General features: G+C 40.8%; 1 protein-coding gene across 1 annotated transcript; it reads left to right on the top strand.

Annotated features, from left to right (window-relative positions):
- Positions 1 to 8: 8 nt before the first annotated feature.
- sec61b (SEC61 translocon subunit beta) lies at positions 9 to 27929 on the top strand. The gene is made up of 4 exons (XM_070881129.1): positions 9 to 166; positions 7301 to 7404; positions 18174 to 18275; positions 27561 to 27929. Exons 1-4 carry the CDS (start codon positions 164 to 166, stop codon positions 27646 to 27648), a joined length of 297 nt encoding a protein of 98 aa, XP_070737230.1. The 5' UTR covers positions 9 to 163; the 3' UTR covers positions 27649 to 27929.
- Positions 27930 to 27984: the final 55 nt, after the last annotated feature.

Below are 27984 nucleotides of genomic sequence, written 5' to 3'. Positions count from 1 at the left end.
CCAGGCGGCGTAAGGGCGCAACGCTGTCGGAGGGGTCCTGAGTTGTGTGTCGTGGCTACATTAGGGCTGGTCAGCAGCAGGCAATCGTTGTTCAGCTGTCGGGCGGCGGACCTGGGGAGTGAGAGAGTGAAGGACTGAGGCTTGACAGAACAACGGCGCTAACATGGTAACGGCCCTGTCCCTGGTGTTCCACCGCGCGGGAACCTCCAGGGACAACTCGCTCGCAATGGGACACAGTTCCAGGGAGGGGAGGGGAGGGCGAGGCCGGCTGGCAATTTAGAGACTAGTACAAACCAATGGAGACCTGGCAGCCGCATCAAGGCCTTCAGTGTCTGACTGCTGCAAATTCAATATTTCAACTTAATTGTGTATCTTCCAGGATGGAATGATTCCCCCCCCCCCCCCGTTTGTTATGCATGGGATAAACCTGCACGCTCCAGCTGGCATTTCAGTTTGTTTGTTTGAACTCATCATAAGATTTCGGGGTTGCAATAAAGCCACGTCAGCAATAACCAAAATAGGTTATATTTGTTTATAGTACACTATATATTCTGCAGTGCGACTTTTTTTGTTTGAATACTCCTTGAGGTGAAACGGGCTTACAACATATTGAACAATATAGTATGATTTTATTATTGTAAATGTGGTTGTGGTTATTTGAATTATCAGAATTTTGTGTTTGGAAAATGCTATTTTGTTTGTAGCTATTTATAACAGTGAAATTCTCTGCTTTTGTTACCTTCACAGAGTTATGGAAATAAAAAGGTCGGATAGGGAGAGAGACAGATGTGAGATGGAGAGAAGTCTGAATCTTGTTTTGAGCTCCATAATTTGCATGTGATAGATTCCCAAGTTTGCCAAATAATGAATTGGATGATTTATTTGAAAGCATACAGGAGAGGGACACTTGACTCAGTTTTGCTCTACTATAGTCTTGAGTACATAATCTAGGCTGATATTTCAGTGCAGTACTGAAGGGGTGCTACATTATTAGACATGCTATCTTTCAGATGATTCATTGAGACATCTTCAAACACCCCACAGCACTATTTGAAGAGCTGGGGCATCATTGTCCACATTCCTTACACTCGCAACACCACCATAAACAGATTGTCCTATCGTTCATTGTTTGTCAGAAATTAGTTGACATATAATAGTGACTACTTAGAATCATTAGAAATTTACAGCATGGATGGAGGCCATTTTGGCCTATCGTATCCACGCCGGCTGACAGCTATCCAGCCTAATCCCACTTTCCAGCTCTTCGTCAACATAAGAAATAGGAACAGGAGTAGGCCACTTGGCCCCTCGAGCCTGCCCATTTAATAAGATTATGGCTGATCTGATCATAGACTCAACTCCACTTCCCTGTTCTCCCCAACCCTTTATTCTCATCGCTCAAAAATCTGTCTATTGCCGCCTTAAATATGTTCAATGATCTATTGCGCTCCAGGGCAGAGAATTCTGTAGATTTACAACCCTCAGAGAAGAAATTCCTTATCTCAATTTTAAATGGGTGGCCCCTTATTCGAAGACTATGTCGCCTAATTTTAGTTTCCCCGATGAGTGGAAATATCCTCTCTGCATCCACCTTGTCGAGCCCCCTCATTATCTTATATGTTTCGATAAGATCACCTCTCATTCTTCTTAACTCCAATGAGTATAGGCTCAACCTATCTTCATAAGTCAACCCCCTCATCTCCAGAATCACCCTAGTGAACCTTCTCTTAACAGCCTCCAATGCAAGTATATCCTTCCTTTAAATATGGAGACCAAAACTGTATGCAGTACTCCAGGTATGGCCTTACCAATACCCTGTACAGTTGTAGCAGGACTTCTCTGCTTTTACACTCTCTTTCCCCTTGCAATAAGGCCAACATTCCATTTGCCTTCTTGATTACTTGCTGTACCTGCATACTCACTTTTTGTGTTTCATGCACAGGGACCCCCAGGTCCCTCTGTACTGTAGCTCTTTGCAATTTTTCTCCATTTAAATTATAATTTGCTTTTCTATTTTTTCTGCCAAAGTGGATAACCTCATTTTCCCGCATTATCCTCTATCTGCCAAGACTTGACGTCTCGACGCTGAGCACCTCGAGTCTCGTCGCCGAGAGCATGCAGAAAGCAAGCGGAAGGAGCGTGTGGCAAACCAGACTCTTTACCCACCCTTTCCTTCAATGACTGTCTGTCCCACCTGTGACCGAGACTAATTCCCATATTGGATTGTTCAGTCACCTAAGAACTCACTTTGAGTGGAAGCAAGTCTTACTCGATTTCAAGGGACTGCCTATGATGATGACTCTATCTGCCAAATTTTTGCCCACTCACTTAGCCTGTCGATCGCCCTTTGCAGATTTTTTGTGTTCTCACAATTTACTTTCCCAACCCATCTTTGTATCATCAGCAAACTTGGCAACATTACACTCAGTCCCTTCATCCAAGTCATTAATATAGATTGTAAATAGTTGAGGCCCCAGCACCGATCCCTGCGGCACCCCACTAGTTAGTGTTTGCCAACCGGAAAATTACCCATTTATCCCGATACTCTGTTTTCTGTTAGTTAGCCAATCCTCTATCCATGCCAATATATTACCCCCAACCCCGTCCACTTTTATCTTGTGCAGTAACCTTATTGAATGCCTTAAGGAATCCAAATACACCACATCCACTGGTTCCTCCTTATCCACTCTGCTCATTACATCCTCAAAGAACTCCAGCAAATTTGTCAAACAAGATTTCCCTTTCATAAAATCATACTGACTCTGCTTAATTGAAGTATGCTTTTCCAAATGCTCCGCTACTGCTTCCTTAATAATAGACTCCAGCATTTTCCCACGACAGATATTAGGCTAACTGGTCCATAGTTTCCTGCCTTTTGTCTGCCTCCTTTTTTTAAATAGGGGCATTACATTTGCGGTTTTCCAATCTGCTGGGACCGCCCCAGAATCCAGCGAATTTTGGTAGATCACAACCAATGCATCCACTATCTCTGCAGCCACTTTTAAGACCCTAGGATGTAAGCCATCAGGTCCAGGAAACTTGTCCGCCTTTAGTCATTATTTTACTGAGTACTACTACTTTAGTGATGGTTGTATTAAGTTCCTCCCTATAGCCCCTTGATTATCCGCTATTGGAATGTTTTTTAGTATCTTTTACTGTGAAGACCGATACAAAATATTTGTTCAACGTCTCTGCCATTTCCCTGTTCTCCATTATTAATTCCCCAGTCTCATCCTCTAGAGGACCAACATTTACTTTAGCCACTCTTCCTTTTTTATGTACTTGTAGAAACTCTTACTATCTGTTTTTATATTTCATACCTAATCTATCTTCCCTCTCTTTATCATTTTTTTAGTCGTTCTTTGCTGGCCTTTAAAAGTTTCCCAATCCTCAGGCCTCTCACTGGTCTTGGCCACATTGTATGCCATTGTTTTCAATTTGATACCATCCCTTATTTCCTTAGTTAGCCATGGATGGTTATCCCTTCTTAGTCTTTCCTTCTCCATTGGGATATATTTTTGTTGAGAGTTCTGAAATATCTCCTTAAATGTCTGCCACTGCTCATCAACTGTCCCATACCTTAATCTATTTTCCCAGTCCACTTTAACCAACTCTGCCTTCATACCTTTGTAGTTTCCTTTTATTTAAGCTTAGGATTCTGGTTTGAGATCCAACTTTCTCACCCTCCAACTGAATTTGAAATTCAACCATGTTATGGTAACTCATTCCTAGAGGATCCTTTACTAGGAGATCGTTTATTAATCCTGTCTCATTACACAGTACCAGATCTAAGAGAGCCTGCTCCCTGGTTGGTTCCGCAATGTACTGTTCAAGGAAACTATCCTGGATACACTCTGAACTCTTCCTCAAGGCTACCCTTGTCAACTTGCTTTGTCCAATCAATATGAAGGTTAAAATTGCCCATGATTATTGCCATCCCTTTTTTACAAGCCTCCATTATTTCTTGATTTATACTTTGTCCAACAGTGTAGCTACTATTAGGGGGCCTATAGACTACAGCCACCAGTGACTTTTCCCCCTTATTATTCCTTATCTCCACCCAAACTGATTCAACATCTTGATCTTCTGAGCTAATAGCGTTTCTCACTAACACACTGATCTTATCCTTTATTAACAGTGCTGCCCCACCTCCTTTTCCTTTCTGTCTGTCCTTCCAAATTGTCAAATATCCCTGAATATTTAGTTCCCAGTCCAGGTCACCTAGCAACCACATCTCTAGTGGCTATCAGATCATACCCATTTTCATCTATTTGTGACGTCAACTCATCTATTTTGTTACGAATGCTATGTGCATTCAGATTAATATAGCTTTTAAATTTATTTTTTCCAACCATCTTTTTTTCCTGCGTTGATCCTACTTTCTGATTCACCTTGATGTTTATACATTGTGTCCCTTCCTTCCTGTCATGCTCTGGTTTTCATTTCCCCCAGTGCTGCCCTGCTCCATTGCCTTCTCCTTATTAGTTGACTTTTTAAATTTTCGCTCGCCTGAATCCTCTTTCTCCTCCCCACCGCCCCCATTAATTAGTTTAGTCTGTTGCCTTGTAGGTTACAGCACTTCAAGTGCACATCCAGGTACTTTTTAAATGTGGTGACGGTTTCTGCTCTACCACCCTTTCAGACAGTGAGTTCCAGACCCCCACCATCCTCTGGGTGAAACCATTTCCCCTCAAATCCTCTCTAAACTTCCTACCAATTACTTTAAATCTATGCCCCCTGATTGTTGATCCCCTCTGCTAAGGAAAATAGATCCTTCCTATCCAATCTATTTGGGCCCCTCATAATTTTATACACCTCATTAAGGTTTCCCTTCAATCTCCTCTGTTCCAAAGAAAACAAACTCAGCCTATCCAATCTTTCCTCATAACTAAAATTCTCCAGTCCAGACAACATAGTCGTAAATCTCCTCTGTACCCTCTCTAGTGTAGTCACATCTTGTAATGTGACCAGAACTACATACAGTACTCTAGCTGTGGCCTAACTAGTGTTTTAAACAGTTCAAGCATAACCTCCTTGCTCTTGTATTCTATGCCTCGGCTAATAAAGGCAAATATTCCATATGCCGCCTTAACCACTTTATCAACCCTCAAAACCTCCTTGATAAAGTGCAATTTCCCCATCGACACCTGGGAATTCCTGGCCAAAGACCACCCTAATTGGAGGAAGAGCATCCGGGAGGGCACTGAGAACCTTGAGTCTTGTTGCCAAGAGCATGCAGAAGCGCAGGCAGCAGATGGAACGTGCGGCAAACCAAACTCCACACTCGCTCTTTTCTCCAATGACTGTCCCACTTGTGACAGAGACTGTCATTTTTATATTGGACTGTTCAGTCACCTGAGAGCTCACTTTTTGAGTGGAAGCAAGTCTTCCTCGATTTTGAGGGACTGCCTATGATGATGATAATTATCTACCTGGCCTGTTACCGTCAGGGATCTGTGGGCATGCATTGCAAGGTCCCTTTGTTTCTCTACACTTCTCCATGACCCTTGCCTCACACTTCTCCAGATTGAATTCCATTTGCCACTGTTCTGCCCACCTGACCATTTTATTGATATCTTCCTGCATTCTACAGCTTTTTTCTTCATTATCAATTTTTGGTAATTCACAGTCAATTTTTGTATCATCTGCAAACTTCTTAATTATATCCCCTACATTCAAGTCTAAATCATTGATATATATCACAAAAAGCAAGGGATCTAGTACTGAGCCCTCCAGAATCCCATGGAAATGTTCTTCTAGTCACAAAAACGCCCATCAACCATTACCCTTTGCTTCTTGCCTCTAAGCCAATTTTGGATCCAACCTACCACTTTGCCTTGGATCCCATGGACTTTTACTTTCGTGACCATATGGGACCGTATCAAAAATCCATATTTACTACATCAAATGCACTAGCATCATCGACCCTCCTTGTTACCTCCCCTCAAAATTTAATCAAGTTAGTCAGATGCAACCACCCCATAACAAATCCATGCTGACTGTCCTTGATTAATCCAGGTCTTTCCAAATTAAGATTTATCCTGTCATTCAGAATTTTCTCCAATAAATTTTCCACCACCGGGGTTCGGCTGACCGGCCTGTAACTTTTTCCCTTGTAAACAAAGATACAATGTTAGCAATCCTCCGGCACCACACCTGTAGCCAGAGAGGATTGGAAAATGATGGTCAGGGCCTCTGCTATTTCCTCTTGTGCTTCTTTTAACAGCCTGGGGGATACATTTTATCTGGTTCTGGGGATTTATCCACTTTCAAAGCTGCTAAACCCCTTAATACTTCGTCTCTCTCTCTGTTTATTTCAACTAATATTTCACACTCCTCCCTGATTGCAGTGTCTGCATTGCCCCTCTCTTGTGAAAACAGATGCAAAGTATTCATTAAGAACCATACCCACATCTTCCGCCTTCACACACACATTACCTTTATGGTCTCTAATAGGCCCTACCCTATCTTTAGTTATCCTCTTGCTCTTAATGTATTTATAAAACATGTTTGGGTTTTCCTTGATTTTATTTACCAAAATTTTTTTCATGCTCTTTCTTTGCTTTCCTAATTTCCTTCTTAATGTCACCCCTGCATTTCCTATACTCCTCTTGGCTTTCTGCAGTATTGAGACCTCGGTATCTGTCATAAGCCTCCCTTTTTTTACATAACATAAGAAATCTGAGCAGGAGTAGGCCAGTTGGCCCCTCCTCGAGCCTGCTCCGCCATTCTATAAGATCATGGCTGATCTGATCCTGGCCTCATCTCCACTTTCCTACCCGCTCCCCATAACCCTTGACTGCCTTATAATTCAAAAATCTGTCTATCTCCACCTTAAATATATTCAAAGACCCAGCCTCAACAACTCCCTGGGGTAGAAAATTCCAAAAATTCATGACCCTCCTGAGAGAAAACAATTCTCCTAATTTCCATTTTAAATGGGTGACCCCTTATTCTGAAACTATGCCCCTTTGTTTCTTTATCCTACTTTATGGTGATGGTAGTTACCCCATTTTGTTTCATTACTGTTTTCTTTTAAGACCCAAAATCAAGAAACCATTTCATTCACAACTCCTGTACTGATATCATGTCCTGTGTGTGTAATATATTGCTCAAATTCAATGTACTTTTGGAACCAAAATGATCAGTCCCAATTGATAATACTTTGGATGTGCACTTTTATCTGTGGTATTGGTAGGTTGTGCTTCATACTTTGGGTTTCTGTGATGTTTACTGCTTATAATGTATGAAAAGAGCATTTTATTCCCTTTGTGCTAATATCTTGTTTTGCCCTTTTTAGCCTGGACCTGCTGCAAGTGCAACAAATGTCGGTGCCTCTAGCCGATCGCCCAGTAAAGCTGTGGCACCCCGAGCTGCTGGTGGTGGATCCACAGTAAGACAGAGGTAAATAATTTGGAGCAGGCACCACATCAAAGTGATGTAGTACTTGGAGGCATTGTTGCCTGGCATTTGTTCTTTGTAATATCCAACATGATACGGGACTGCAAGTTGGATACAGTTAGATCTTTACATTGATAATATGATTACTACTGGTAATATAGCTTGGGTTATTCTCAGCAATTAACAACTGCTCATTTCGCTGAGCAAGGCAATGCCTGTTAAAAGATGGCCTTTAAACCCTTTGAAGGTCGAGAGTTATGGTTGAGCCAAACAAGTACAAAATAATCTGCACAATCTACTGTACTTGAATTGCAGTACATTTCACCCATTTTTTTATTTTACTAATTTTAATGCAAATGTGGGGTTAGGAGATCATTAGGTTGAGTATTATAAAGTAAAGTTTAACTTCAAAGTCATCTCTTGCATGCAAGTGATTGTTAATTATGTTACTGATAATTTAGATTTTTTTTCTTGCGTTGTGATTGCAATTGCCTTTTTGCAAGACAAAATTAACGGAAAGATATCAACAATGTAGCAACAGAAAAATATGGGAAATGAACAGGGCAGGCAGCATCTGGAAAAAGGAACAAAATTAATGTTTTGGGTGTAACTTCGTTCGATCTGATGTAGTTTAGTGTTTGGTTTGAATAAATATTATTGTAATGAGCAATTACTATTTCCTCTTATGACAGTGAGAAGTAGGGGCTAAAATTAATATACTTGATGGCAGTGTGGAATATGTTTCTCTTTTACTAGTTATGTGAAATGAGGAGACCAAATGTTTTTATATGAAAGTATTAGGTTCCCTAATTGCATAAGGTATAAAAACATTGTTCAACGTAGTAGTAAGCCACGCAGAGCAGAAGATCTTTGGTTTGAGTCTTGGGCTGTGCTAAGTGAAGCAGTTTCAGCAGTTGGGGTGGTACAATTGGCTTCTACCTGCGTGCCAGAGAAGTGGGTAAAAAATCAGGGGTTCCATTTATGATTGCCATCATGTAAGTCGAGCGGAAATTATGCATGTGGACATCTGATGAAGGAAAGGTTGGGTTTGCTTATGGCACACCACAGTCTGCTGACAAATCATTATGTAGGCTCACATGTGAAGAATGTATATTTGCGCTCAGTGATGGAGTTTTGCTGGCATCTGTGGAACCACACCGCTTTTAGGAAAAACAAAAAAAGTAGATTTGTGGACTCTTCCTGTTTAGAAAGCAGTTGCTACTTTGAGCTTTTTAGTATGTATACATGAGGTGGGCTATTGGACACAACGATGTGCATTGAACTTATTAAGATCATGTGTATGTTGGAGTCAGGTTGGATTCATAGAAAATAGGTGCAGGAGTAGGCCATTCGGACCCTCGAGCCTGCACCACCATTCAACAAGATCATGGCTGATCATTCACCTCAGTACCCATTTCCTGCTTTCTCTCCATACCTCTTGATCCCTTTAGCCGTAAGGGCCATATCTAACTCCCTTTTAAATATATCCAATGAACTGGCATCAACAACTCTCTGGAGTAGAGAATTCCACAGGTTAACAACTCTGAGTGAAGAAGTTTCTCCTCATCTTGGTCCTAAATGGCTTACCCCTTATCCTTAGACTGTGATCCCTGGTTCTGGACTTCCCCAACATCGGGAACATTCTTCCTGCATCTAACCTGTCCAGTCCCGTCAGAATTTTATATTTTTCTATGAGATCCCCTCTCATCCTTCAAAATTCCAGTGAATACAGGCCCAGTCGATCCAGTCTCTCCTCATATGTCAGTCCTACCATCCCGGGAATCAGTCTGGTGAACCTTCGCTGCACTCCCTCCATAGCAAGAATGTCCTTCCTCAGATTAGGAGACCAAAACTGAACAATATTCCAGGTGAGGCCTCACCAAGGCTCTGTACAACTGCAGTAAGACCTCCCTGCTCCTATACTCAAATCCCCTAGCTATGAAGGCCAACATGCCATTTACCACCTTCACCGCCTGCTGTACCTGCATGACCGCTTTCAATGACTGATGAACCATGACACCCAGGTCTCGTTGCACCTCCCCTTTTCCTAATCTGCCGCCATTCAGATAATATTCTGCCTTCGTATTTTTGCCCCCGAGTGAATAACCTCACATTTATCCACATTATACTGCATCTGCCATGCATTTGCCCACTCACCTAACCTGTCCAAGTAATCCTGCAGCCTTTAAGCATCCTCCTCACATCTCACCGCCACCCAGTTTAGTGTCATCTGCAAACTTGGAGATATTACACTCAATTCCTTCATCTAAAATCATTGATGTATATTGCAAATAGCTGTGGTCCCTGCGGCACCCCACTAGTCACTGCCTGCCATTCTGAAAAGGACCCGTTTATCCCGACACTCTGCTTCCTGTCTGCCAACCAGTTCTCTATCCATGTCAATACATTACCCCCAATACCATGTGCTTTAATTTTGCACACCAATCTCTTGTGTGGGACCTTGTCAAAAGCCTTTTGAAAGTCCAAATACACCACATCCACTGGTTCTCCCTTGTCCCACTCTACTCGTTACATCCTCAAAAAATTCCAGAAGATTTGTCAAGCATGATTTCCCTTTCATAAATCCATGCTGACTTGGACCGATCCTGTCACTGCTTTCCAAATGCGCTGCTATTTCATCTTTAATAATTGATTCCAACATTTTCCCCACTATTGATGTCAAGCTAACCGGTCTATAATTCCCTGTTTTCTCTCCCTCCTTTTTAAAAAAAAAAGTGTTGTTACATTTACTGCCCTCCAGTCCATATTATAGAAAAGTTAGTGAATTGTGACAGTTATGTGGAACTTGATTTACTGGTGTGTTATACAGTTGGAACTAAATGCATTACTGTTTAACAATTAAAGTGATCTGAATAGCTAAACCAGTTCTTTGATAGAAGTGTAAGAACATTAGTATGTTGTGTTAAAGCATTTTAGCTTTGAGGAAAATCAATTTATATAAAATGTTGACTTGTAGAGGACGATACTGTGAAATAGAGAAAACATTGATATATCAATAAATGCCGATATTGTTTTTTTGAAATTAGTGCATGATTTTTTTGGAATACTTATAAATGTTTGAAATTGTGCAACTTGTGATATGTTAATATTTAGTTGGATAAAATACAAATTGTAGAATGTCTGTCTGTAAAATCAAACTTTAGAACCATTGAAAAGTTTGCAAATCTTTTCAATGTTTCTCATCCCTCGCAGATGGACCTGAACTTCCTCCCTCTTAATTTTGATGAAAATTTTCATACAAGTAAAAAGTAGTCTAGAGAAAATACTAATTGGTGATTCGTGCACATTTCTGAGAAGAAAAGGCCTAATTTATACTTATTAAAAATCCTTAACAATGAACTTGTGTAGCATTTCGAACTACACAGTGAAATCAAAAAGTGATTATTTTACTTCAGCTCAGCCCAGCATTTAATGAGCTTAATGAGGGGGAAACTTAATGATCATAGAGCTGATTCCGGAGATGAGGGAGTTGACTTATGAGGAAAGGTTGAGTAGGTTGGGCCTCTACTCACTGGAATTCAGAAGAATGAGAGGTGATCTTATCGAAACGTATAAGATTGAGGGGGCTTGACAAGCTGGATGCAGAGAGGATGTTTCCACTGATGGGCAGACTAGAACCAGAAGGCATGATGTTAGAATAAGGGACCGCCCATTTAAGACACAGATGAGGAGAAATTTCTTCGCGTTGTAAATCTGTGGAATTTGCTGCCTCAGAGAGCTGTGGAAGCTGAGACATTGAATAAATTTAAGACAGAAATAGACAGTTTCTTAAACGATAAGGGGTTATGGGGAGCGGGCAGGGAAGTAGAGCTGAATCCATGATCAGATCAGCCATGATCTTATAAGATGTAGTTCAGGATCTGGAATATTAGGTCCTTCATTGAAACACCTGTGAACTCATCCCTTTTTGGCGTGGAAGCAAGTCATCCTCGCTTCGAGGGACTGCCGATATTGAATGGCGGAGTAGGCTCGATGGGTCGTATGGCCTACTCCTGTTCCTAGTTCTTAGAACATAAGAACATAAGTAAATAGAGCATAGGAGTTTTCTGATCTGAGAATATGGATGTATTATCTGTTTGTATATGTGGAGGCCATAAGAGGCATACGACTCAAGTTATAGCTGTATTAGCCCAGGCACTGGGAATCCAACAACACAGTTACGTTACTGCATCAGAGTTTTCCAGTGATTTATAGGCACTTATCATTGAGTCGTGCTTTGCTTTGTTGATCTTTAGTTGTTTTAACCACAAGTAGTTCACTCAATGGTTGGATTAACAAGTTTCAACAAGTGGTTAGTTAGCTGCTTGAAGTGTTAAAGGATCATTAATATTGTACATTGTGATTAGCTTTTTTTTCATTGCTGTTAACAAAATTGCATTGTCAGAAATTACATATTTTAATTTTGAAAACCAGGCATTTTTCGGTGAACTCCTTGTCTTGTAGAGGCTTCAATGTCAAAATTTGGCACAAATATAATTATATTTTTTAAAAAAACACATTTTGGTCTCGTCAGTCCTTTTATTTAAAAAAAAATCTGCTCAAAGATTCAATAAAACAAATATTAATTTCTAGCTACAAGTCAAGCAAGCCATTGTACTTTGAATTACAGAAATGCCCCATAGTATGTAATAAAGCCCTGCAATGTTGGGTATTGTAACTCTTGGTCATTTCTGACACCATTTACTCACTACGTTTGCTGTTTGGTCCTCCAATACAGGCCGTATTAATTCAGTTAACGTGCTTCATAATAGGAAGAAGCCTCAGGCTTCAATTTATACCTGCAGACAATTTCCACTCCCTTGAAAAGAGCAAAGAGCTACTGAAAACTGACTTCAATTAGTTGAATATCCATTCTCAATTTTAGTGCACAATGTGAACACTATTAGAATTTGTATTGAACTCTGGAAATATGAAGCTGGCATTTTTTTTTCTCCAAGTATATGTATCCCTTTCAGGAATTTAGTCTTTCTCAACACCCTTCCCCCTCCTCAGTCTGCCTTGCTTGGCCATGTACCAACTGCTGGCTGGGCTGGGAGGTGATGCACCACCATCACCAATACTGCTCTTAGCCACTAGGAGGTGTTTGAGTTGCTTGGCAGTGACTTAGAAACATTATAGAAATTTACAGCGCAGAAGGCGGCCATTCTGGCCCATCCTGTCCATGCAGGCTGACACAGAACCACACGGCCCTTGGTCAGCAGCCCTAAAGGTTACATATAAACTTATGAACAATGACGGAAAGGCAAAGAGCACCCAGCCCAACCAATCCGCCTCACCAAAATTGCGACACCCCTTATACTAAAACATTCTATACTCCACTCCAACTGGAGCCATGTGATCTCCTGGGAGAGGCAAAAATCAGATTTTAAAAACCCAGGCCAATTTAGGGAGAAAAAATCTGGGAAAATTCCTCTCTGACCCATCCAGGCGATCGAAACTAGTCCAGGAGATCACGCTAGATGTATTCTATTCCCTGCAGTACTTACCATTATATCTGCTCCGTCCAACAAAAGGTCATCCAGTTTAATCCCGGCTACTAGCTCTAGGTCCGTAACCCTGCAGGTTACTGCACTTTAAGTGCCCATCCAACCATCTCTTAAAAGTGGTGAGGGTTTCTGCATCCACCACTCTTCCAGGCAGCGAGTTCCAGATCCCCACAACCCTCTGCATAAAGAAGCACCCCCTCTAATCCCCTCTAAACCTTCAACCAACCACCTTAAAACTATGCCCCCTTGTAATAGACCCTTACTATCCACTATGTCCAGGCCCCTCAATATTTTGTACACTTCAGTGAGGTCTCCCCTCAACCTCCTCTGTTCCAATGAGAACAAACCCACTCTGTCCTCATAACTAAGATTCTCTATTCCAGGCAGTATCCTAGTAAATCTCCTCTGCATCCTCCTCTAGTGCAATCACGTCCTTCCTATAATACGGCGACCAGACCTGCACGCAATACTCCAGCTGTGGCCTAACCAAAATAGTATACAATTTAAGCATAACCTCCCTGCTCTTGTATTCTATGCCTTGGCCAATAAAAGCAAGCATTCCGTATGCCTTCTTAACCACCTTATCCACCTGGCCTGCTACTTTCAGGGATTTGTGGACAAGCACTCCAAGGTCCCTTTGTTCATCTACACTATTAAGTGGCCTACCACTTAATGTGTATACCCTTTCCTTATTGGCCCTCCCAAAGTGCATCACCTCATACTTCTCTGAATTAAATTCCATTTGTCACTGCTCTGTCCACCAGACCAGTAGATTGATATCCTTCTGCAGCTCATGACTTTCCTCTTCATTATCAACCACACAGCCAATTTTAGTGTTGTCTGCAAACTTCTTAATCATACTCCCTATATTCAAATCTAGATCATTGATGTATACCACAAAAAGCAAGGGACCCAGTACTGAGCCCTGCAGAACCCCACTGGAAACATCCTTCCAGTCACAAAAACATCCATCAATCATTACCCTTTGCTTCCTACCTCCAAGCCAATTTTGAATCCAACTTGACACTTTGCCCTGTATCCCATGGGCTTTAACCTTCATGACCAGTCTACCATGTGGGACCTTATCAAAAGCTTTACTAAAGTCCATCTATTGACCCTCTTGGTTACCTCCTCACAAAATTCGATCAGGTTAGTCAGACACGATCTTCCCTTAACAAATCTGTGCTGACTATCCCTAATTTATCCTTGCCTTTCCAAATGCAGATTTATCCTGTCTTTCAGGATTTTTTTCCAATAATTTTCCCACCACTGAGGTTAGGCTGACCGGCCTGTAATTGGCCTATCCCTTTCTTCCCCCCCCTTAAACAAGGGTACTACATTAGCGGTCCTCCAATTCTCCGGCACCATGCCCAGATCCAAAGAGGACTGGAAAATAATGGTCAAGGCCTCTGCTATTTCTTCCTTTTACTTCGCTCAACAGCCTTGGATGCATTTCATCCGGGCCTGGGGACTTATCTACTTTCAAAGCTGCTAAATCCCTTAATATTTCCTCTCTCTCTATATTTATTTCATCCAGAACATCACACTCCTCCTCGATAGCAGTATCTGCATTGCCCCTTTCCTTTGTGAAAACAGATGCAAAGTATTCGTTAAGAACCCTCCCAACATCTTCTACCTCCACGCAAAGATTACCCTCATGATCTCTAATAGGCCCTACCCTTTCTTTAGTTACTCTTACTCTTAATATATTTATCGAACATCTTGGGGTTTTCCTTAATTTTACTGGCCAAGAATTTCTCGTGTTCTCTGTTAACATTCCTAATATCCTTTTTAATTTTGCCTCTTAACTTGGCCTCCTATCTTTATCTCTTTTTTTTACCACCCTTTCCTCACCCCCCCCTCCCCACTTCCAAAAAAATGATGCCTTGCCTGTGCTTGGGAGTTTAGTATCATATCTGTGGCCCTCCACTATGCTATGCTGCAAGAAAAAGCACTGTGCTGTCTGTCACTCTCTTCAGTTTAATAATTGCTCATAATAGATTTTGCACTGTGCAAACAATTCCAAAATACAAAATTGATGGAAATTGGTAATTTGAGCTTCATCTTTTATTACTTGCTGATCTAAAGCCTGAACACCTTATGACAACAATGTAATCAAACTTTTCTGTTTGTATCAGTAGCGAACTTTGAATAGGGATTGCGTTATTGTACCCCAGCGGAATGTGTGCAGGTGATACAAGATTAGTTTAGATTCACAGGACTCTTGGAATGCCTGTCACATTACAGGGAGCTTCACATCGTGCAGACTATTTTTTTTCTTAGTTTCTTCCAATGTTGTCTGAAACACAGGTGCGCAAATCAATTGATGCAGCAGCATTTTGGCAAGCTATTCGTGCAAATTTTATATGCTTGATAAATGCATGCCACATTAGACAGAGTTTAAATATGTTGTGTGCTATTTAGTCACTGCACTTCCACATGTTCTTGGTGTAAATTACTGAACAGCAGCAAATCCTGATGCAAGTGACTGTTGGAGAAAGGAGGATGAGTCCTGGGTGGTTGACACTCAATGGCCCAGAAATTGCAGTCAGAGGCTTCCTGCGGGCGGATGCCTCCGACTAACTTTTTTTTTTAAACGAAAGTACCGATGGTCCCGGAGGAATGTAGACTTGTGCTCCAAGGCCTCCATTCGCAGTCTAGCGTAGGAGCCCACGTATTCCAGGAGAGTATATGCAGCCTGGGATCACGTGGGCCAGACCACCATTTAAAATGGAGTATTCCCATTCACTGTATTGCTGATCACTATTTCTATGAATAGGGATAACCCCAAAAACACACTATTTTAAATAAATAAGAAAAACACTTCACATATTTTAAATTAATTTCAATTGAATTTAATTAAATGTTTTAGACAGTATTTTTTTTAATGTTTTAATAGGGGGAAAAATAAACTTACCTTAATGGACAGGATTTTTAATAAAATTATTAATTTTATTTTTCTATCTTTTAAAACTCTCATGCTGGTAAAAGCAGGCTATATGCCTGCTTTTCTCAGGCGCAAGAGTTTGAAGGACATTCGCTGGGCAGGAGTTGGGACAAAAAGCCCACGACTGTCCTTCTCCTGGGGATGCGTTGGAACTGTCAAAAGACATTTTAACAGATCGCAAGTGCCAGTTCTTGGCGCATGCGCATCGCGTGCCGAGAACCGGCACTTGTGGGGCCTCTTTGGATGCGTGCGCACATTGCACACACCAAAAGAGGAGGCAATTTCAAGGCATTATGTCTGCAAAGTATTGCAGGGTTCTGGAGATGGTGCTTCATCTGCTGATAGTGGTCTTTGTCATGCTGGGAATGGAGGAATTTGCCTGTTAGGTGATGGAAAGGGATAACCAGGCCCTCCCTAGAGGATCTGAACTAACCTGGTGATCCCTTTGCGACACCAGGCTGTGAATATCGCTGAAGTAAATCTTCCTGGGATTGAGGAGGTAGGTATTCGACCCAGTGGGATCGTCCAAGGCACAATCCTCCCTCCAGATTGAGAGGGCTGCAGTGGCAATGGGGTGTTTTTGGTTTGCTTTGGTATGTTGTGAATGGTAAGCTGTACAGTGTTGATGGGGAGGTCCCGATCTCCATTCCCGCCATGACCTTTACTTGGAAGCTAGCGACCAGGCCACAATTATTTGGATCTGGGTGTAGTAGGGGAATGACTTCAACCAACATGACCACCAGTATGCAGGGTCTTTCCCACTCCTTGGTCCCCAGGCCTAATTGACCTCTGGAAACCAGACAAAACCAGCTGCCTCAACCCTGTGACCCACATTACTCCCAGAGTAAGCAGTCACAGAAACCTGGACCTATCAATGTCATCCATCTGCAAACATCATACAGTCAAAATGTTATCATCATCATGGGCGGTCCCTCGTATTGAGGATGACTTGCTTTCACGCCAAAAAGGGATGAGTTCACAGGTGTTTCAGTGAAGGACCAAATATTCCAGGTCCCAAACTAAATCCTGAAGGGTGGAAGATGCCGGTGCGTGGATTTTTTTAACGTGTGATGGCCATTGCACACCAGCCACCACATGGGCTTGACAGAGCTAGGTCTTGGTCCAGTGGCAAGGATTACCCAAGACGACTGGAGACCAGCTCTACTGCACGGACCAAGTGCGCACACATATTGCAATGTGGGCTGGCCTGTCCTGCCCCTGGGCCAATCACAGTATACAATGGCTGCCACACATGCATGTGGAAATATACAGTTTCATAAAATATGTGAATCTATCTTGCTGAGAATTCAAGTTTTTAAAAAGAGAAAAATACAGATTAAAATTTACATTCACACACATTAAAAAGGTATATTATAAATAAGACAACAGGGAGTGTTTTCAAGGCTGTGTTAAGATGATTGTTCTAAACCACTAGGACCCTCAATATTGCCTTCTATCCAATACCCAGCGGTCTATTCCTAGGTCTTAAACTGCTTAATATTGTTGACCTGCTACATCATTTTGTCTAAAAATGTCGGTCCCTAATGTCATCTTGAAATAGCAAACTTGTCACACGATCTGCCCATAAATTTTTATTTTTCATTATAAAACTGAGTTTTAATGAGGATATTTGGGTGGTGCCCCCCCCCCCCCCAAAACCTGGTTTCTTTTTATATTTTTAATCCCCATTTCTTCATTAGCTTCGCCAAATACCTGCAGTCGAGTGGGTGGCCTGGACGGGACTGCACTTGCCCCATTTGACCCTACATGACGGAAAGTGACGAAACTACCCAGGTGCCACATTCTCCATGTCCAAGATGGGAATAGAATGAAGCCCCATTCAAATATACCCCATCTGGCTCCACTGCACTGCATGTGAGAGCACGGCTGTTCAGCATTGTCATCTGTTCTTGCACTTGCAAACTTTTAGCTTTTAAGAGTCTTGAGCTTTAGTGCCAACCTCTGTTCTTAAAATAGTGTTTTGAGTAGAGCTTTATTTTTATCCAGAAACGGGGGCTACTTGTTAGGGGGTGAAGGAATATTCCATGTATGTGTTTTTACATTTTCTACTGTACTATTTGGGTTGGGGAGAAAAGTTTTAAGAAAAAGACAGTTTGTGAAGATAAGGATTCTGAACACCCAGTAAGGAAATTCACCTTCTACTGCCAGAAATGATTTTAATTGGATCTGTTTAAAATTATTATAATCTTGGGTAAAAGGAGGTTCCTGCTAACAAAATACTGTCCCTGATTGCAGTGCATAGTAAGGGGTTTATAGTATGAAATGCAGCTAATGTCTGTTTTCCCCCTCCCTCACAGGAAAGCTACCAGTAGTGCAGTGAGCCGTGCTGGTCGAACCACCTCGACGGGCACTGGGGGTATGTGGCGCTTCTACACGGAGGATTCTCCTGGGCTTAAAGTGTAAGTGCACCCTATGGACACTGAATCACAGCACAATTTTCATTCTTCTAGCTATGTGTGATTGCATTACTGTAAAATCGGTCAATGTGTGTTATTAATATCCTAATCCCTATAACATCCTTCACATTTCACACTCCATTTTTTTGATTGTTTATTAAACAGTGATTGCTGATGACATCATTGCGTGTACTGGCTTTGAATAATTCCTGAACCTGATGGTATGACGGAGCTGCATTAATATACCCATTGATGCTAAAGGCACTCAGGTTAATGAGTGAATTTCACTAGTGTTCATTCAGATTCCCCTCACTGTTGTGTTTATGCTAGTGCTGTATTGTACAGTAACTCACCAGATTTATGCCTTGTTCTGCATATTTTACCTTCATTAGAAAATGAAGATCCCCTCCTTTTTCTCTTTAAAACAAACACATTCTGAGCTGAGCTGCTTTTTCGGTAGGTCCAAGACCTCTGATAATCTCTGGTGCTTTAGTGAAACACAATAGGCCCACCTGGTAGTTTTTCTACTGAGCAAAATCAAATTCCGGTCTTGATGTTCCAAAGTGAAGTCAAAAGTGTTTGCAGTGGGAAGTAGCCAAGATATGTCTTTATTGGTAACGATTTGATATTTTTGTTTTCTTTAAATAATTGGAAGAGGATGGTGAACAGTGTAGCCTGTAGTCATGGTCACTAGCTATAAAGAAAAACTCTTTCTGATAATGCTATTCCCAACAGATCTGTCCTGTGCCCATTGTTTCCCCCTTTTTGTGAGGAAGAACTACTCGAGGTTGCTGTAATTGAAGTTTAGTCACTTACGTGAAATGTTTCATTTAGAAAGTAGAGGGATATATTGACTTTCTTGCATGTAATAGTACTTTACAGTGCACGAAGAGGGGGTGAATTGAAGTTCTTGAGTCCCATTGGATATATTGATGAGATAATGGCTTATGGTCCTTAGTTAAAAGTGTGACCTGTTGATATCTGCACATACTGCTCTAGAGTAGCCTCCAATAGGAGACTGCAGAGAATGCCATAATTAAAATGTAGTAAATGTCAGATCAAACCGAAATCTGCAGGAGTATATTTTGTTTGTGTATATATAAACAACTTAGTTACAGCATTAAACCGTCAGCTTAGAACGCATAAAATCTAATGATACTCGAGTTTGTAATTGGAATAGAAACACACAAGCACAAGATCAAAGAGAAGCAATAGTGAATAGTTACTTTTTAGATCCACCCACTCTTTGTTATCTGAAGTGCATTGTCCCTGTACATTTATCTCATGATTTCGCTGTGCAAGTAAATTTGCAAGGGTTTGCCTCTGGTACTGCAGAGCCTGTGCTCTCAAACTGCTAATGCAACTTTTTTTTAAAAATCACACACACACTTGCATGTGTATAGCGCTTTTCATGACCTCATGACGTCCCAAAGAGCTTTACAGCCAATTAAATACTTTTGAAGTGTAGTCACTGTTGCATGGCAAGCGAGCCAAAGGTGGGCAGAGGAAACATTACAAGGACACCCTCAAAGCCTCCCTGATAAAGTGCAGCATCCCCACCGACACCTGGTTCATCTGGGAGGGCGCTGAGCACCTCGAGTCTCATCGCCGAGAGCATGCAGAAATCAAGCCCAGGCAGCGGAAAGAGCGTGCGGCAAACCAGTCCTGCCCACCCTTTCTCAACGACTATCTGTCCCACCTGTGACGGGGATTGTGGTTCTTGTATTGGACTGTACAGCCACCTAAGAACTCTCTTTTAGAGCGGAAGCAAGTCTTCCTCGATTTCGAGGGACTGCATATGATGATGTAGGAAAAGTGGCAGCCAATTTGCACTTAACAAATAGCAATGTGATAATGACCAAATAATCTCTTTGTGATAAATATTGGCCAGGACACCGGGGATAACTCCCCTCTCTTCGAAATAGTGCCATGGGATCTTTTACGTCCACCTGAGAAAGGAAATGGGGCCTCGGTTTAATGTCTCATCAAAAAGACAGCATCTGCAGCAGTGCAGCACTCCCTCAATACTGCACTGGAGTGTCAGCCTAGATTTTTGTGCTAAAGTCTCCTGGAGTGGGACTTGAACCCACAACCTTCTGACTCGGGCAAGGGTGCTACCAACTGAACCATGGCCGACACGGCTAATCACAGGATAATTATGGATGAGGAAAACATTCTGCCTTCTTGGCTCATCCATATCAGAAAACCTTCTGTCAGAATCCAATTGTTGTAAGTGATCTTCAGGTTTGTGCTTCCACTACCCTACCTGGAAATGAAGGACAACTTCTTGGCATCTGTAGCCCCTTGTCCTGCTGTTGGGTTACCTTGAAGTAGTACTAGGTTTACCTTTTTTATATATTGTTCATCATATTCTGTACCTCCCAAGGTCCCCCCTCAGTTGCTTATTTTGAGAGTTGAAAAGCCCAAGCTTTTCCAGTCTTTTCTTAGAATTCTGTTCTTTCATGGATCTATCTTGGGTCTCTTCTCCGCAGCACCTCCTGGACTTGAAATGTTTTAAATGAAAACAAAATGTTGGAAGCTCTCAATGACCGTAGTTGTGTCTCAGCAGCCAAAACTGGACACAGCGCTGAAAATGTGGACTGACCAAAGCACACTAGTTTTTAAATGATGTCCTACTTTACTGAGTTAGTAGTATAATTCAGTATTTTATTTGCTTTGTCGATCGCTATTAAGTGCCATATCAGCTCCTACAACTCTTTCAGCTTCACTTTTGTCTAACTCAGTGCCATTCAATAGGATACATAAGTTTCGTATGCAATAACTCTCACTTATCCATATCTGAAGGAGTATTGACTGCTGTTTATTAGGTTATCAAATGAATTATCCTTGAGCTTCCTCTTGATTAGTCCAATAATCCTTCCTCTGCATTCTTATATTTATAATTGCCAATGCACTGCTGTTTAATTGGATTTTAATTATCAATGTTTACACTTGTTTGCTTGCTCGCTCTTTCCCCTGTGCCTGCCCGCCCTTGTTTATATACTAAATGTTACATGCTTAACAAGCTTCATCCCCTCGCCATTTAATCCCCTGGTATGACTCGTGTATATAGCAATCTTATTCTGGCTTACAAATTGGAAGTTCTTGTGGTTGACATTAAAAGGCTGCTGGAGTTGGGAGCTTTTACTGCAAACAAAGTGCATAACTGCACGGGATGTCTTTCTGTAAACCAAAGAGTGAAACTGTAACTGTGGTGTAAATGGGAAGGATGAGACACATTTTAATTGGTTGTAATACATTATTAAAATTATTGCAAGGTGTTTTAGCTTGGGATAGCACAGGAGGAACATTATAATGGCATTAGCATTAAAGCCCCAGCTTCTGGAAAATAAAAACAAAGATTCACAGTAAACCTGCTCTGTTTACACTTTAAAAAAAAATACCCTACCATACAGTTCAGTATAAAGGAATATACAAGAATGTTGTGATGTGGTGTAACCTTATTTCCCTGGGAAGAATGTACAATTCTGGAGCTGTTTAAGTTACTTCAGTTCCCTTGCAAAGTCAGAAACCGTAACCTTTCAAGGTAAATAAATACCTTGGTATCCTCAAAATTTGACTGTTTAAGCAATCTTTTTTTTTAAAAAGAGAGGCAAACAAATCTAGATTTAATTCTTGCAACTTTTTTTTTAAAAGAAAGGAATCTTGGAGTGAGACACTTTTTAAAAAACATTTATCTGTAATACTCAGATTTTGCTGTTCTCTTTACAATTGTTGACTGACCTCTCTTTCTATCTTGAATTTTTAGGGTTTTTTTCTTTTTGTTTCTTTCTCTGATACTTCAAGTAGCTTGTTGATTTTGGGTTTTCATGTGTATCTAGGATAGTACAAGTACCAGCTTTTGTTGACTAATTCCACAAGTATTCCTTTACAATTTAAAATTGTTCTTTCCTGCATTGAACACCTCCATGCCATTACCAACTTTAAAAAAAAACAGCTGGTCATTTCAAGTCTTTGCTCCTTTTGAGTGAGATGTTGTTGAGGGCAGCACAGGGTGACTTGTTATCTTTAATAATTGCCTTGCGTCCCTTGTGTAGAAACGTATAGCAAATCAAATCACATAATACAACTTGTTATACAGTGGTGCTAGCTTAGTGTAAAATAATACTCTCCTTTGAAAACATAATGGGTGAGATTTGTGGGTCCATTGGTATTGTTAGTTTAAAAAAGAATTGTTTGAAAGTAAAGGTAGAACCAGTTTTAAACGAGGTGACCAATTCCTCTCTCGCTTTGTGAGGAATGAAATTTCACATTTATGTAAAGCAGTGCCAAGCAGTTATTTTGAGCACTGAATATTCTATTGATTTTTGTTGAATGTCTCGTTCTTCAAGATGGTTCAATGTGGCAGAATATTTAAGTTTGCTGGTTAGAGGTGCATCAGTCAAGATCCTGCTTTTAACATCCTGTTGGCCCTGTTGATTGATCTAGTGCATTGTTGCAAGTTTACCATACACAATACTGAATGGATATATTATACAGGTTGAATTAATTTATGATTAAATGATCAGCATTGCAGGATGAAATGTATGTAAAATAGAGTTGCGTAAGCAATCTACCTTTTTTAGTTTGACAACTAAATTGCAGAATAATTACAAATAAATGGAGTTATTATTTTGCATTCTGAACTTTGTAACCATGCAGCAGGTTGTGATTGGGGCAGTAACCTAAATGCAGTCTCGTGAGTTTCAAAGGATGAAAAATAGGATGCTGTGCAAGCTGAAATTTAGAATACAGCCTTTTTGATGAACAGAAAAAACAATAACTGTCTCTTGACTCCCACATTTAGTGACCTTTTAAATTTGGTCTTTTTATCTCTTTTTTAAAATAAATTATCTCCTACGCGATGCCTACCTTAGGTTCTCTACAGTGAGATAAGATGCACAATGATAAGCTGATTAAATCACATCCTATGCCATTTCTTTAGGGAGTTGGGCTACATAAATGAGAATTCAAGACAATCAAGAAAACTAAATGACATGTGTCCACATCAACTGTGTTAACTGGACAAAATTCACCTGACTTCTACAGAGCCAAACCAAGGCCACCACTACTGATTTGTACCAGAAAGCATGACTGCACTTTACACTAAATTTATTTGACAATAATAACTGATGATGGAAGTATTGTATTTATTTATTGGCCTCCATTAACTCTCTACTCCGTCTCGCATATGTTATCAGTAAGTACTGAGGGCTAGATTGGAGAGAAGTAGCCCTCGGTAAATATGGCTTTCCCAATTTTATAGTTTGAGTGAAATTTCTTTTCTTGTTAAACAGTTCAATGCTTTAAGTAAAGCTTGACGTGGTTAAAGGCCAGTTATTGACTGTGAAACTTAGTCAGTGCTGCAGAGACTGGGAGAAGAAGGGAAAAGGTTTCACATAACTAGGGTTTAGATGATTTTAACTTCGTACCAGATTTCTGTAGCTAACTTATCTGTAACTATGTTGTAACTTTAGAGCAACTTGACTAGGATGTGTAGCTTTCTGCTCAGGGTGATCGGAGCTATTTTCCTTGCCTATATTTGGCAACCACAGGTACGAGGAGAGTGCGTATAGTCTTTTTTATCAGGTTTTAATTGATTAAATCTGATAACTGACTCTACTTCAACAATAATTTATATTTATATAGTGCGTTTAATGTAGTAAAGACATCCCAAGGTGCTTCACAGGAGCATTCTCAGACAAAATTTGACACGAACCAGAGATATTAGGACAGGTGACCCAAAGTTTGGTTGAACAAGTAGATTTTAAGGAGCGACTTGAAGGAGAGAGGCGCGAACAGGGAGAGAATTCCTGAGCTTAGGGCCTAGGCAGCTGAAGGTACGGCCACCAATGGTTTACCGATTTTAAAAATTGGGGATTCGCAAGAGGCCAGAATTAGAAAACTGTGGCGTGCGGGTTGTAGGGCTGGAGGAGATTATAGAGATTGGGGTGGAGGGATTTGAACACATGGATGAGTATTTTAATTGAGGTGTTGCTGGACCGGGAGCCACTGTAGGTCAGTGGGTGATTGGGTTTTGGTGCAGGTTAGGATACGGGCAGTACTGTTTTGGATTAGATTAAGTTTACGGAGGATGGAAGGTGGGAGGCCGGCTAGGAGAGCATTGGAGTAGTCCAGTCTAGAGGTAACAAAGGCATGGATGAGGCTGTCAGCAGCTGAAGAGCTGAGGCAGGGGATGGAGACGGGTGATATAACAAATGTGGAAGTAGGTTAAAGGAAACCGTTTAGGGGTGCATTATGTGTGTGTTATCAGCATCGTGTATTGAAGGGCTTCTGTGCAGCTCACGGGAGTTGTACCCTGTGATTGTGTACATGCTTCATTAGGCTCCCTTGCCTATCATCAGACTGCATCAGTAAGTGGGGATGTTCCCACATTGAGGCTATAACAGAGAAGATCTTCAAAGTCTTATTGTAATATAAGTTCTTCAACAATAAACCTTTTCAAAATAGCTGTCTGTCTTCAGGACTTGGTGGGGGGCGGGGGGTAGATGCGATATTCATTGCTTTTTACTTCAATCTTTTTGGCTAAAATGAATGAAGGTGGGAATTTCATCTTGCAAGTATGTTTTTAATGATGCACTCAGCTGCTACATTAATGTTCCTCTTTTAAGGAGTAACAACATTTGTTCATCCTCAACCCTTTTTCTTTCCATGCTTCATCTTTTAAATTTGGTTAGGGTATTGCCGTTTAGGGTAATATAGGGTGTCACTCTGGTATTTTCACCCATATTTCTTTGAAGGTCAAATAGTACCTTGGTTATGTATGTCAGTGGTAGATGAGTTTATCAGCTTTGACTGTGTTTCAACGTATATGCACACATTGATCTGGGGCTTTCAATACCTTGTGCTCATTGTACACATGGGAAATGAAACCAGAGCTTTATGTCAAAGTCCATTCTTCATCCAATAACTGCAATGAGACAGATGAGCTCAGACTTTTAAGGATTTTGGGGGGGGGGAAATTCAATAGTCAAGACTGTGACTGCCTTTATTTTAAAAGCCAGAATATTTTTAGTCCCTAACTCTAAAAAGAAAGTTCAATTTAAGTAAATGGTTTGAAAGTAAAAAAAAGTCCAATGAATTCCACCTTAATTAAACTATTTCTCTTTGATTTATCCAAAATGTAAGTATACAGGCTATTTGTTTTAATATAGCTGAGCTTTTTATATAAATCAATTTTCTTTTATAATATCTTCATAATTCTGAGCTGGCTGTCATGTACGAGAGTTTTTAAATGTCTCCTGCAAATTCTTCTTGCCCAGATCAATAGAAGTAATATTGTGTTGACGATGGTCTGATCTCTGTTTCACTGCTCTCTGTCCCAGTCCAATTTGTACTGTGTGTGGCATTAATAGCCAATTAGATTGGATAAATTGGGAATTAGATAAATACTTGAAGGAGAAAAATTGCAGGGCTATGGGGAAAAAGCAGAGGAATGGGACTAATTTGATAACTCTTTCAAAGAATTGGCATAGGCACGATGGGCCAAATGGCCTCCTATGCTGTCAGATTCTATGGGCTAGAATTTGATAATCTGCCACTGCCAGATTGTCACCCAAAAAACCGCTAAGATTATTAAATTAACGCCGGCGAGAGATTGATAAAATGGAAAAAATTACGCCCGGCGGGAAAAATCAGCGTTGTACGCGGATTCTCGGCAGGAAACGCGAGCCTTGTTAAATTTCGACCGACGCTGCAAGTTGGGCCTAGGGAGGGGGGAAAACACACAATATTTTTCAATAAAACAAAATTTAAAAATTGGAAATTATTCTCACGACCCTTTTCCACTGAATCGCTGCAAAAGAATTTGTTTTAAGACTTTACTTATCGTTTGCAGGATTTCATACCTACCATCCAGCTCCGGCTGGTTTCTCGTGGGTGTTTTTTTTTTCTCCTCGCCTATGGGTCACCGCTGTGACCAAAACTTGGGCGGTAGCAGATTTTCCGGCGGTGCACGCCGGTGGTCCACTCCCCAGCAGTATTTCAAAACCGGCTGCAGAACACTTCAATGAAATTCCCGCCGGGTGGTGGTTTTCTGCTGAAACGAAGAATGCCGCCAAAAAACCCGGCGGAAATGCTCACCAAATTCCAGCTCAAGGATTCTAGATACCAGTATTTAATATTTTAGGGCAGAGGGAGGCTTTCGTGTTCAACTATTTTAAAGGCAGCTTAGCATGAAGTTTGTTCATTTTATGCCTGAGTTGAGCCCCTCTCTAGAAGGGAAGATCAGAGTAAATGGACAATAACAAAACGGAAGCGTGGTTATGCTGTGTGTGTTTTGCTTTGCTTTGTTTTGCTAGGTTGTAAATCAGAAGCTTGTTACTTATAATTGCTGTACATGCCCTCGAGTTTGTTGCTGCTTTTTCCCATTTTCTAAAAATTAATTGCACTTCATATAGAACTCTTGTAAATATTGGAAAATGCTGGTTCTGAACTAGGGAACCACTAGGATCCAGTAAGAGGGATGTTCTGGATTTGCACAATTAATGTAATATCTGTTTAAATTCAATCTCCCCATAAACGGAGTAAGAATCGGCTGTGGACAATTTTGTTTGTGGTTAGAATGTGAATGGGATTTTCTGCTCATGAGCAAAATTCAGAATATGCAATGTTGTGATAACTGTCCTGTATTATTAAGTTGTAATTGAATCTACTCTTTTTTTTTTTGGGGGGGGGGGGGGTGGGAATCTGGATAGCCTGAAGCTTGCGTCAGAATTTGATTAAGATAAAAAACTGCTCTGGGCGTCAGTGCCTGTTGAGGGCAACATAGATCGGTACATTTAGCTTTAACTTCACTGGTGGAGGGAGAAGTGAAAGCAAAGCTGTGAGGAAATTTAGTTTTCCAATCTAAAATGTGCCCAGGTTATAATTGTAGGAGCACAATTTTTTTCTGATATTCTTCATTTAGGTTTGAAATTATTTAGATATGTTGTATTATGTAGATTTTTTAAGTCTATTAAAATGAGAGATATTTAAAGTGACTAATGGGCAGAATGGTGCGTGCTGTGTAGTTCTGGGCACACAATCCTGCCCAAGATGAGGAAGCAGGAATAACTCTGCATGTGTGTTTGATATTTGTTGTTGTTTTTTTCCCCCAACAGTGCTGATAAAACTAGCATCGAGTGGGTGCTCTTGCTGTACCACTAGGTGTCTCTTTTGTTCCTTGTATTACTGTCATTGCATTGACATTGAAACTATAAAAGCCAGCAGTGGTGTAAGTACTGTTAAGTGTGCTTTTATTGATTTTTTTTTTCCCTCTCTCCTCAGTGGACCTGTTCCAGTACTTGTTATGAGCCTGCTGTTCATCGCTTCAGTATTTATGCTGCACATCTGGGGCAAGTACACTCGCTCATAGACCAAACATCAGCAACTTTCCCTCCTTTCAACTTAATGTATTCATTCATCCTGGACCAAATGTCTATTTTTATGGGAACTGAATTCTGACACATTAAACCTCACTTTCCACTCATGGATTAAAGCGAAGATCATCTCTATAGGACTTGGTGTAGCACCTTTTCCTAATTTTCATAAGAAGTGTTGTCTCTGTTGGATTTCTGAAATCTTTGTTGGAAGTTTCTTTCCTACCTTTTTTTTGTAAAACAGCTCACTATTGTTCTGCAATAAAAGTATTACTTATTTCTATGTTGTTTTTTCAGCATAAACAAAACAATTTTACCTACATAATTCACTC

The sequence above is a fragment of the Pristiophorus japonicus genome, chromosome 5 (genome assembly GCF_044704955.1).
Source record: "Pristiophorus japonicus isolate sPriJap1 chromosome 5, sPriJap1.hap1, whole genome shotgun sequence".
Lineage (NCBI taxonomy): Eukaryota > Metazoa > Chordata > Chondrichthyes > Pristiophoridae > Pristiophorus > Pristiophorus japonicus.
This window is presented reverse-complemented; position numbering and strand designations above follow the sequence as displayed.